The following is a 12068-nucleotide window of genomic DNA, read 5'->3' as shown; positions in this document are numbered from 1 at the left end:
CTCTTCTTATTATTCTTTTAAAAGTGACAAACCATCCGACATTGCTAAAGTGCCGACATCCTTCAGTAAATTGATTTCTCTCTCACGAATCGCCATCGTTAAGTGGTTCCATCAAACGAAATAGACATTCCCCTGAAACGCGCGCGATAAGGCGAATTGCGCGCGCGGTTGAAATCAGAAGGAAATGCCGATAACTATTACGAAGTGAAGTTCCCGGTTTTAGAAGTCTTAGTTTAGACCGAAATGGTGACTCAGACCTCGAACTACAGTGATGATGACGGTTATGCCAGCGAAGGAGATCAATTCTATTACTTCGGCCCGGGTTTCCACGCTGTCTCCATCATAACGCCCAAATGTGAGTGCTTTGGGATGGCCATTGTTTTCCTTTTCTTGTGTTTTATTTCTTCGAGTATTTCTTCGTGGTGTTCTGTATCGATTTTGCTTCGTGTGTTTTAGTTTTAAGATTTTCCTGGTTGTTTTAGCTTGTTAACTGTTTTTGTCTGGTGTGTTATTTAGGTCTCTGTTTTTCTTTTTCGTTTATATTTTGATTTTGCCTTTAATGAACGGGGTAGGCGGAGAGAGAGAGAGAGAGAGAGAGAGAGAGAGAGAGAGAGAGAGAGAGAGAGAGAGAGAGAGAGAGAGAGAGAGAGAGAGAGAGAGAGAGAGAGAAAGAGAGAAAGGGAGGGAGGAAGGGCGTGTCCCAGGTTTGGGAGTCTTGCTCCGTCACTGTTTGAACGTAACGGTTTTAAGCTAAGAGGTTTTATTTTGTTATTTTTTGTAGAAATTAATTCGATTGACATGTGTCCATTATAGAATTTTGCTTTCTTCGAATGCTTATTGTTCTCTCTTTCTCCCTCTCTCCCTCTCCCTCCCCCATCCCCCCTCCTCCCTCCCTCCCTCTAAAAAGATTAGTGAGATAAAAAATAACACTGAATAATTCTTCAATGTCTTGCCTCGATCAAAATTGAGATTGACTTGTTGGAGGTCCTTACGTGACTCCCGATGTGCTTTTGTCGTTCTTTTGTCCTATTTTTTTTCCGCGCGTGTGTATTTTATACAGATATTGAGGTTATTGTGTTAGATCGTTGTATTTTTCGTGTTGTATATATATATATATATATATATATATATATATATATATATATGTATATATATATATATATGTGTGTGTGTGTTGTATATATTTATGTATATATATATATATATATTATTATATATATTATATATATATATATATATATATATATATATATATATATATTTGATATGTATCGTGTGTTATATATATATATATATATTATATATATATATATATATATATATATATATATATATATATATATATATTATGTATATATATATACACACAAATATATATATATATTATATATATATATACATATTATATATATACATATTATATTATATATATATATATATATATATATATATATACATACATATATATATATATATATATATATATATATATATATATATATATATAAAGCAATTATTTTTAATTTCTATTTATGCTGTGTATATATGTGCACACATGTTTATTATCAATGTATCGGTCTTTTTTATGCATTTATCCATATCTCTCTCTCTCTCTCTCTCTCTCTCTCTCTCTCTCTCTCTCTCTCTCTCTCTCTCTCTCTCTCTCTCTCTCTCTCTCTCTTTCTCTTACTTTCTCTCTCTCACTTTCTCTCTCTCACTTTTCTCTCTCTCTCCTTCTCTTTCTCTCTCTTTCTCTCCCTTTCTTTTTATCAAGGATCCCGATAGTGGTTATAGATGTACGACATGCTGATAACAAGGCAATGATAAACAGCTTAATTGAAGAAAATACACGGCAGAATATATCGCTTGTTGTGTTGTGAATATCTCGCTGTTATTGATTAGGGAAAATTCTGCCTGCGTCGAGCTTGTTATCAAATACGCTGGTGAGGTTGTTAGGGTGATATATCTCTCTCTCTCTCTCTCTCTCTCTCTCTCTCTCTCTCTCTCTCTCTCTCTCCCTCTCTCCCTCTCTCTCTCTCTCTCTCTCTCTCTCTCTCTCTCTCTCTCTCTCTCTCTCTCTCTCTCTCTCTCTCTCCCCCTCCCTCCCTCTTTCTCTTTCTCTTTCTCTTTCTCTCTCTCTCCCTTTCTCTCTTTCTCTCTCGTCGCATCACCGATAGATCCCTTAAGCCAAGTGTGCTAAACCCCCCGTCCCAACGTGATGATTTGTGTCCGTCCTCCAGTGCTTCCTTAACTCCCCCCCCACATCCCCCTTCGTCCCCTCTTCCCCTCCCCCCGTCCCCGCATTGACGAGCGCTGTGGTCGTGTTACTTTAGCCAGGAAGCCCACTTGGATTATGAGTTAACGCGCCCCTGGGGAATTTGGGGGGCGGCGGCATGATCTGAAATCCCCGCTACCTGTTCCTGTCTCTTACGGGGGCCGTCAATCCGGGGGGTGGGGTGATGGGGCGGGGACGTGGTATGGGCTGAGGTAGGGGGGCAGAGGGAGGGAATAGGGATGTGCTTCTTGTTTTTTTTTTTCCCTTGGTTCTTATGTTTTGACTCTCTTTCCCTCTCTCTCTCCCCCCTTCTCTCTATCTCTCTCTCTCTTTCTATCTCTATCTATCTCTATCTATCTCTATCTATCTATCTATCTATCTATCTCTATCCATCTCTATCTATCTATCTCTATCTCTCTCTCTCTCTCTCTCTCTCTCTCTTTCTCTTTCTCTTTCTCTCTCCCCCTCTCCCTCTCCCTCTCCCTCTCCCTCCCTCCCTCTCCCTCCCTCTCCCTCCCTCTCCCTCCCTCCCTCCCTCCCTCCCTCCCTCTCATCCTGCCACTCGTTTCGTTGTTCCGTATCACACGCGCTTTCCCTTCCTGTCTATCATACACGCACACAGGCCCACACACAAGCACACACGCAAGCACATACAAGCACAGACACAGAAGATCTTGTCAAGCAGAGATGCATTTCTTTCTTGCTGCGCCGAGACGGGGACTCTCATTGAGCTGTCAGTCATGCCATTGTCACGAGAGGTGTTGCTTTGGGGCATTTTTTGTCCAGCAAGCCCCCCCCCTCGGATGTTGTCGGGCCCTCGGGTGTTGTCGGGAGAAGGTGTACCTTGCTTATTGATCCTTTTTCTTGTTTCTGATTGATTCTTGTGTTGGTCTTTGGTTTTAATGTTGCACGGTTCAGCTGCTCTTGTTGCAGTGGACCCGTGCAACAAGAAGAGGAGCTCTCGGTGGATTAGGAGGAGTTGAAATGATGCAAAGAAAAATAGTAGGTGAAAAGATATATCTTGGCATCTCGAGTGGTCGGTCAGACAGGTCAGCGCGGTGATCACTATTCTTAACCAGCGGGGTCAGGGTATGGCGAGTCAGGTCAGAGAGGTCAGTGCATTCCCGGTGATCGCAGAGGCAGGAATACTCGTTTCGTGCTCGGCAGGTGTAGCGAGCGCTGAAACAGGTGGACATATAATTTTTTTGGACTGCATGAATTGAAAACAAAAAACAAAAACGCAAACATGCAAGTGGATCTTCTCACGCTGTGCTTCAGCTACGAAGGTAGAACGAACTGTGGTGACGTTATTTTTTTTATTTTTTAAGTGTATGCAGATTAATTAAGACGCGAGAGGGAGTGTTGTTTCCCCTTGGTGAAAATTTACTTCTGGATGTTCCACGGGGGGAAAGTATCATTAATTTGTATCGTTTTCGTTTTGCGGGGCTTCCCAAGTGCTGTATTATTGCAAAAATAGTGTTTGACATCACGATTGGCTTGGTCTGTCGTGATTCGAAGTGATATCGGTGAATCAGGTACATACACAATTTTGAATCGTTAGTCGCGTGTTGTGTGCATGATTTTGAATGTATGACCTGGCGCCGGCAGACTTCATGAATCTGTGGTCTGTCATTTCTTTCTAAACAGTTCCGATCAAGAGAGACTGTCAGAATATGACACGTAGAGGAGTATATCTAAAAAAATATATATATATAATAACACGCACACACAACCACCCCCACTAACAAGTGTCACTCGTTGCAGGCGGCGACAGCAAAGTCTCGGGTGAGCCTCGGGGCCTGGACATTCAAGATGACGTCCTCCTCGGCCAGTTCAAGAGGTCGGGCTCGGAGCGGCTTCGGGACGGCGCCAAGGCCATCCTCCGCAGGATGGAGTCGCTCAAGAACAAGAAGAAGAAGAGGCAGAACAGGGATGGCGTCGTTATCAGCGGTCCCAAGGTGAGTGTCAGGCGTCGGTGGGAGTGTCAGGCGTCGGTGGGAGTGTCAGGCGTCGGTGGGAGTGTCAGGCGTCGGTGGGAGTGTCAGGCGTCGGTGGGAGTGTCAGGGAGGGATTGTAGGTTTCCTCGAGAAAGTGTTTAAGGTGATAATTTGTTTTGTTACCATTTTTTTTTACTTTGATTGTGATTTTATTATTATGCACAGCGTTTCAATATGTTATCAGTTCAGATTGATTATTATTAATTATACCCAGCATTGATTTATTATTATTCTCTTAGGTAATGACTCGGATTATATACATCGTGCTACTGGTATAGAATAATGTTTCGAGCCATGTCCATGGTCCATCTAAGCGAGTCCTTCCAAACTCAAGCGCCCAAGGTGGCGGTGTTGGCGAGGGCCCCTATGCAGACTGGTGGCGGAGATGGGCTGCGTGGATATTTCGCTGGACGCCTCTCCGGAGCTCGCCAGCCGCGCCTCCACCACCGCCTCCACGATGACTGTGGGCTCCACGCACCCCAGAGAAGCTAGGCAGTCGACCCCCGGGGAGGTGAGTTGTGGGGCGGTCATCATTTGTGGTCGATTTTCGGGATGTCTGAAATATATCAGATATTCACACAGATATATAGGAATATTGTCCTAGTTGGAGGAAAGACTGATTTCTTGCGGCGTTCCTGATATGCACAAAACGATTTTTTTTCTTTTCCCTCCCAGGACTCCTCGTCGCTGGCCTCCGACCACTCCCAAACCTCCACCCCGCTGTTCCGGTGGAGGCGACGCAAGCGATTCGGGCGTCGAGGCGGAGGGGGGCATGGGGTAGGGGAGACCGGGGGAGGTGGAGGGGCGTACAGTGATTCTGAATGCTCGCCGCCCACCTGGAGACATTATTTCACGGATGCCAACTCCAATAAGATGGCACAGGTAGGGCATTACTTCGTACAGAATGTTAAAAAAAAAGAAAATGTGCTTAACAAAGTCGCGCCTCATATACACATTTTTTTTTTACATAAATTATGCCCGACAATAACCCAGCATATTAAAAAAAACATCTCTGTACATATTCTTCCTCTCTTACAGAGCACAGGATCTGAGAAGCGCACAGGCAAGTCGGGGTCAGGACGACCCTCCAGGCAGGGCCAGCTGCGCCACACCGGGTCTCTCACCTACGGGAAGGACTCGCAGGCGGCCAGGGAACACTTTCTCTCGAGTATTAGAGGAGGTAAGCACGACGTTTTCTCCATCTCCAATCTTCCGAAGATAGTAGATGTCTTGTTGTTTTTTTCTTGATAAAAGATAGAGACCAATTTTCCTGCTTCCACAAGTTGCTGATATATACTATTTTGTTCCAGGAGTTGAGAAGAATGATGAAAACATCTCGCCGATTCCAAGCCCAGATGAAGAGAGGCATTCGGTGTATGATAATGTCCCACTCATTATCTGCAACAAGAGTTACCATGACTACCAGCCTGAGGCCATGGATTCTGGTACGTTAATGTGAAATTGGTTTTGTTGGGATTATACTTTCATACACTGATGTTGCAAAGAAGAGGCATTGCATTGGAATAAATTAGCCTTGGGGAAATATAAGTTTTCTATTGTTGCTAAGTCAGTTTTCCTCAGTACATAAGAAAGAATTAAAAAAAAAATGTCATTCTAAATGAATGATAATATATAGTAAGATTATTGTAGTACTGAGATCATCTTTGCATGATATTTCTTTGAATCATGATCATTTGTGATGTGTTTATGCGTATCTGAGAAATTTAGAGGAGTAATCATATATTTGCCCAAAAATTCACACTCGAGTACACCATGCTAGGCAGGAGTCACTGAGCTGTGTGGCTTTACCTGCAATTTCCATCTTGCCAGAGGTTGTTATTTGGGGAATATCCCTTTATGTATTAGTATATTCAACCAGTAAAGATTAAGCCAACAGTCAATTAATCATTAGCACAGTAGCGACACTCTGCAAAGCTTATATTTAGATAAGAAGGGATATATCAGTCTGCCATTTGTCCTTGATTTTATTTGAAGTCTTGTGGTAGTTGGCAACTCCTGTTTCTAGGGGAATGTTCAGGATCTCAGGATAGATGATATCGTGTTATGTAGAGATGTTTACAGTTGTAACTAGCATCTGGTGGAGGGAAGGCTACAGGTGTGTTGGTGCAGGCAGCTTATGTCGAGCTTTGGCACTAAATGAAATGCTGCACCTCTCCTGTATGCCTTGATATTGAATTTACATCTGTGAATAAACTACCTCAAACTATGCCTTTCGAAATTATGGATCTTGTAGAAAAGTATTTCACGGTATTGCTTAGACACTTATGCCCAGACCTCAATTTTGCAAAGGACTTATTCCAGTGGCTATGTTGTTATTCCCGAAGTAAGTTCTATTGGAGTTCTGACTTGCACCAGTTTACATCTTGAGTGACGCTCTTTCCTTTGCTAACTTTCATACCAAGTTTGGCATTCTGAAAATAGTGTTTGGTGACAGTGTGTTCTTCGTAAATAAAAAGTCACTTTCTTCCAGAAGCAAGTGCGCATGAAGGGTCAGGGAGCAGTGAGTGCACAGTAGAGAGCAGAGACTCTCCTCTGCCATCCACTCATGATGATGATGAGAATGAAGATCCCTGTCAGAGAAGGTAAGGTTTAAGGATTAAAGGAATGATGCTTGTATTCAGGTATTATATGTTCTTAAGAGGATAATTGAGACATTTCAGTAAAAAAAAAATGAAAAAGAAAACATGAGATGTTGTATTCTATGTATATAATTATCTAATGTGGTGATGCAAGTATAAGTTGAATTTCAATCTGTATAATTTATTTTTCTATAGAGTGACAGTGGACAGATGGCACAGCTTCAATCGCAAATCGTACCAGCAATCCATGCGTCAGCTTGGAACACAGATTAACGGGTTCAGCAGCGGACAAATGCTGCACTTACGAAAACGAGCCTTGTTGAGGTAAATGTTGCATGTATGATACAATATGAATTTTACAGAGAACTAGTATAACGATTATGGGAAATATGTCATTTTAATTTTCTTCCTGTACTGATATCTTTGTGCATTATTCCACCAGGCTGACAGCACTCATGGAAAGGTACTGCCCAAGTAATCGCAGTGGCTGGAACTGGGAACTACCAAAATTCATGCGCAAAATGAAAACTCCAGACTACCGTGACAGACAGGTGTTTGGTGTGCCTCTCCTGGTGATTGCTCAAAGAACAGGACAACCACTGCCTTCTGGTATCCAAGCAGCTCTGCAGTACCTCAGGACTTCAAGCTTAGATCAGGTAAATTACACGTAGAAATCATCTGCTCTAGAGCCATGTTATAATGTACCATAGAGAAAAATAACAGGTGTAATAATAACTATTATTTTCTACAATGTTTCTTATTTTCCCTTCAGGTTGGCATCTTCAGGAAGCCTGGTGTGAGATCCCGTATTCAGAAACTACAAGAGTTACATGAAATGGGAGAGAACATTCAGTACTCTGATTTTGGTACCTGTGACATAGCTGACATGGTCAAGACATACTTCAGGGAGCTGCCTGAAGTGTTATTGACCAATAAGCTCTCAGAAATGTTCATCGCAATCTTCCAGTGTAAGTTTATGCTAGTGAATGGGATGAATATGTTTTAGGACCTTGTGCACCTGTATTTTTGTGCTAATATGATTACGAATATTTGAAAGTATGTATACTTACTCAAAACTAGTCCCTATGCTTAACAATATATTACTTGTTTATTACTATACGATATTTGATATAGCCTAATATTAATTATAAATTGTATATAGTCCATTTACAAGTATTTTGATGTATACAATTTATTTAATCAATATTTTTCTTCCACAGACCTGCCAGTTGAACACCGCCTAGAGGCACTTCAGTGTGCTATCCTTATGTTGCCAGATGAGAACCGTGAAGTCTTAATGGTGCTTCTCACATTCCTTGCTGATGTGGCAGCAAATTCTCATCTGAATCAGGTAAGTCTAGTCGGAATTATTCCCTTAATGATACTTTTGATATTTACATGAAAACATCAGGTGTAGATTTCTTGCCAATATGAATAAGGAATGTTTTCTAGCAAGATGAATTTCAGTGTCTTAACTTCCTCTTCTTTCCAGATGCATGCCAGCAACTTGGCCGTGTGCCTAGCTCCCTCTCTCTTCCACCTTAATGTTGGGACTTCGGGTTCCAGTCCATTGAGAAGGCGAGCAACAGGTACCCCAGAGCCTCGAGATCTGCATGAAAACAAGGCAGCTCACCACTGTCTCACTCTAATGATACAACAGGTAAGCTATTTTAGATTGATGTGAAAGGATTTAGATGATTCTGAAATATATAATACTGCAATATTGATATATGTCTACCTACCAATAGGTTTTTCTTCTTAGCAGTGCATGTTTTGATTATAAAAAAAAAACTTTTGGGTAACAATTTTCTGTGATTTCAGCAATTATTTCCATAATATCAATGAACCAAGTATCTAATTCTTATGTGTTTCTCAACAGGTCAGCCAGCTCCAGTGTGTGCCGATGGAAATGCTGTCCAACTGCCGCTTCACGTACTTGGAGCAAAGTCAGCCAGTTTGCCTTGAGGACCTGGGTGTTGTGGGATCTCCAGGGATTGCTAGTGTTGATGGAGATTGGTCTACCTACATGAATGCCTGTATCACATCATTACTGAAAGAAGCAAGAGACAAGTGAGTGTTTGTTTTTAGTATTTGTTGGTAGGGAAATTATTTTACCTGTTTTTTCTTTAGTTTCTGTTAATACTCATAGAATTATGTGATATGTATTTCCTTAGTTTCTGTTAATACTTGTAGATTTATTAACAGTTATGTATTTTATATCTTTTGTACCTGTTTCATACTTTAAACATGATGCCTTATCTTCACAGGTCGAGAGGTTGGGTACACATGAACTGCACTGATCCCAATGTCGAGATTCTATATCGCAAGGTTGGAGATGGTCACCCCTTGAGGCTATGGCGAGCGACAACAGAAGTAGAGGCTCCTCCGTCAGAACTGCTGAACCGTGTCATTAGAGAAAGGTGAGCTTATCTTTGATTTATCAATACTAATTTTCCATTGAAAAATAATCTCTTGCTTTACACAACCTTTTTAAGGGCCAATGCAGAAAAAAATCATGCAATAATGCTGCAATACAGAATGATGTTCTTTTGCCAATTTATCTGTTTCAGTGATCCTGTAATGATAAATGGATATTCAGCACTTTGTATCTTGTACATTGCTTCATTATGTACTTCCATGGATTAAATTCCTTTTATCATTCATAGGCACTTGTGGGATGATTCCTTGTTGAAATGGAGAGTCATTAGTCGGTTAGATCGTCAAGCTGAAGTCTTCCAGTATATGTGTAACTCCATGCCCCCTCGGCCCCCTGTTGACTATTGTGTATTAAGGTGAGTTTTTCAGAATGTATTATGCTTTCTGTAGTAGACACATTTAGTACATGCAATGGCGATGAGTCAGTAATAAATAATTATATGCTTACTCAGATTAATTAATATACAACAGGCATTTTTGTATGGGACCTTAATCATCTATGAAATATAACTTGATATACAAATGAGTTTATTTGGGGGCTTCTTGCCAATCTTTACAGAAATCAAGGAAATAAAATACAACCATATATTTCTTTCAGGTGCTGGAGAAGCGATTTGGCTCGAGGAACCTGTATTGTGGTGGAAACCTCCGTGGAACATGCTGATGCCCCTATCCTTGTTGGCAGTGTGCGAGGCATAGTGTTGGCCTCTCGCTATCTTATCCAACCATGTGGCTCAGGCAAATCCAGGATCACGCACATATCACGGCTCGACATGAGGTAAGTTTAAGGAGGATATTTTGTATGAGTGTGAGACAATCGTATGACTAAAGTAAAGTAGTTGAAGTTACAGAGATACTGTGAATAGTTTAAAAGAGAAGTATATAGCCCCATCCTAAAATTGGTCTTATTTTTTGTCAAATGGGTCATATAAAGGGTAATGTAATAACGATTCACTTTGCTGTTTTCAGAGGGCGCACACCAGAGTGGTACAACAAGGTCTATGGCCATGTCACAGCCTCACATCTCTCGCGCATCAGGCAGAGCTTCGAGCACCATGCTGTGGGACCAGAGAGCAAAGTGTAAATAGCATGCAACTGTACAGAAATTATATACGTTATTTGTTAAGGCTGATCGAAAAAAGAAAATATTTGCAAATATTTTTTTTGCAATGGACTTTGCAAAATAGATGATCTGAGGGTTTTTATAGTGTTGATGAAGATGCCCAAGTGAAACCTTAATAATCATACCCCAAGAGTGAACTATGTGATTGACAGACAATGGATGTGATATTCCCAGAGCTTCCAGAAGTTCACCCCCCCAAAAAAGATAAACTTATTTCTATTCCACTGATATATATAGTAGTGTTGCGATAACCAACACATCAAAGAGAGAAACTTTTTTTTTTTTTTTTTTTTGGTGCCTATATAATGGCACAGGAGAAAACCCAAAAATTTTTACTTTGTGGACCACAGTGTACATTCCTGCACATTTAAGGGACTTTTGTGTATGTTTGTATCCCACCAAATATGAAGTGTATATTTTGTGCATCACGTATTCTTACCTGCTTTGTGCACCGACCAAAGTGCTTCTGCGGCTTGACCATCGCGAAGGGATTCATCTAAGATGGAATATATATTTTTTAGAGAATTTTATACTTCAGGGAGAATGATATACAGGTGTTTTATTCACAGATGAAAAGGAGGGTGAATGAATTAATGACATTTTTTTTTTTTTGGTTTTGTTTTTTCATTCCTTTACATGTTCGTATTTCATTGTTATTATCATGTCTTCTTATTTTTTAAAATTATATTTGTTAATGTTTGTTGTAGATCTTAGAGGTGATTTCTGAAGTGTTAAATTCTCTTTGAGGTGACTGAGATAGTATTCTGCTGCCTTGTGTATTGCCATCTGTGTGAGACTTCAGTGGTGAGAGCTGGAACAGAAGAACAGTTGTCTATGTATGCGTGTGTGGATGTTGGCGTTGTAAGTATGTGTGAGTGTCTGTTTATATAACGTATGCTAAGGTACGCGCAGCATACTTTTCCAAACATGTTTTCTTTCCCCTTTAGTTTTCCCCCTCCATTTTTTGTAAAGTTCTTTTTATCGTATCGTTGAATGGAAACGAATATGTAGATCAGTGTATGAAAAAACGAGGACAATTCGGAAACTATTAGGCAACTTTCCAGTGAGGCGACGGTGCTCTTTTGTCATTTTATGTAGCCTTCTCTCAAAAAAAGAAAAGAAAATAAAAAGCATTTACAGAGTTATTCGCTCCTAGTCCAGACTCACAGCGGTTTTAATCAACAGCAATTACCAGATTGGACAATCACTGTTGCTTGGAATTATAATATCTCTCCTTGTGTTTGGAAATTTGGAGGCAAAGAAATTCTCTATATCATAGATTGGTTTGCAGTGATTGCCAGTCACTTGTAATTAACTGTGTGAGCTAGATTTGAGTTCATGATATCAAAAATTACAAATTAGAAAAAATATAGACTGTATATTATATATGTTAAAATATATATTCGAAAGAGTGAAGGCAAATTATACTCTGTATTGATGCTTTTGGCTCCAGTGTCGAAAGCTGAACATTCCTAGTCTTTAAAAGATTTTTTTTATCTTTTTTGTACATTGTAAGTAATTTTTTCAGATAATGTAAAACATACATTTTGTATCTGCAGTTACCTCTTAATACAATAACCTGTTGTTTTAGTGTACCACATGTGTCTGTTTTGTATTTTATTATTCTCATATAGACC

The 12068-nt window shown here is 40.3% G+C and overlaps 1 protein-coding gene across 1 annotated transcript in view; it reads left to right on the top strand.

Annotated features, from left to right (window-relative positions):
* Positions 1 to 12068, top strand: part of LOC122249941 (uncharacterized) — a 354224-nt gene that overhangs the window by 342028 nt on the left and 128 nt on the right. The window contains exons 10-25 of the mRNA XM_086551321.1: positions 4040 to 4265; positions 4645 to 4783; positions 4948 to 5154; positions 5311 to 5452; positions 5583 to 5717; positions 6764 to 6875; positions 7068 to 7196; positions 7315 to 7528; positions 7645 to 7840; positions 8093 to 8223; positions 8365 to 8532; positions 8752 to 8942; positions 9140 to 9292; positions 9539 to 9664; positions 9907 to 10086; positions 10278 to 12068. The exon at positions 10278 to 12068 is cut by the window's right edge and continues 128 nt beyond it. Of these exons, the coding sequence (XP_086407447.1) occupies positions 4040 to 4265; positions 4645 to 4783; positions 4948 to 5154; positions 5311 to 5452; positions 5583 to 5717; positions 6764 to 6875; positions 7068 to 7196; positions 7315 to 7528; positions 7645 to 7840; positions 8093 to 8223; positions 8365 to 8532; positions 8752 to 8942; positions 9140 to 9292; positions 9539 to 9664; positions 9907 to 10086; positions 10278 to 10392 (2564 nt within the window). The 3' untranslated portion in view covers positions 10393 to 12068. The remainder of the gene's footprint in view (positions 1 to 4039; positions 4266 to 4644; positions 4784 to 4947; positions 5155 to 5310; positions 5453 to 5582; positions 5718 to 6763; positions 6876 to 7067; positions 7197 to 7314; positions 7529 to 7644; positions 7841 to 8092; positions 8224 to 8364; positions 8533 to 8751; positions 8943 to 9139; positions 9293 to 9538; positions 9665 to 9906; positions 10087 to 10277) is intronic.

This window comes from Penaeus japonicus, unplaced genomic scaffold (genome assembly GCF_977035675.1).
Source record: "Penaeus japonicus unplaced genomic scaffold, GWHDUDI00000001_assembly GWHDUDI00000025, whole genome shotgun sequence".
Taxonomy (NCBI): domain Eukaryota; kingdom Metazoa; phylum Arthropoda; class Malacostraca; order Decapoda; family Penaeidae; genus Penaeus; species Penaeus japonicus.
The sequence above is the reverse complement of the archived record's forward strand: the minus strand, read 5'-3'. Positions and strand labels throughout refer to the sequence as shown.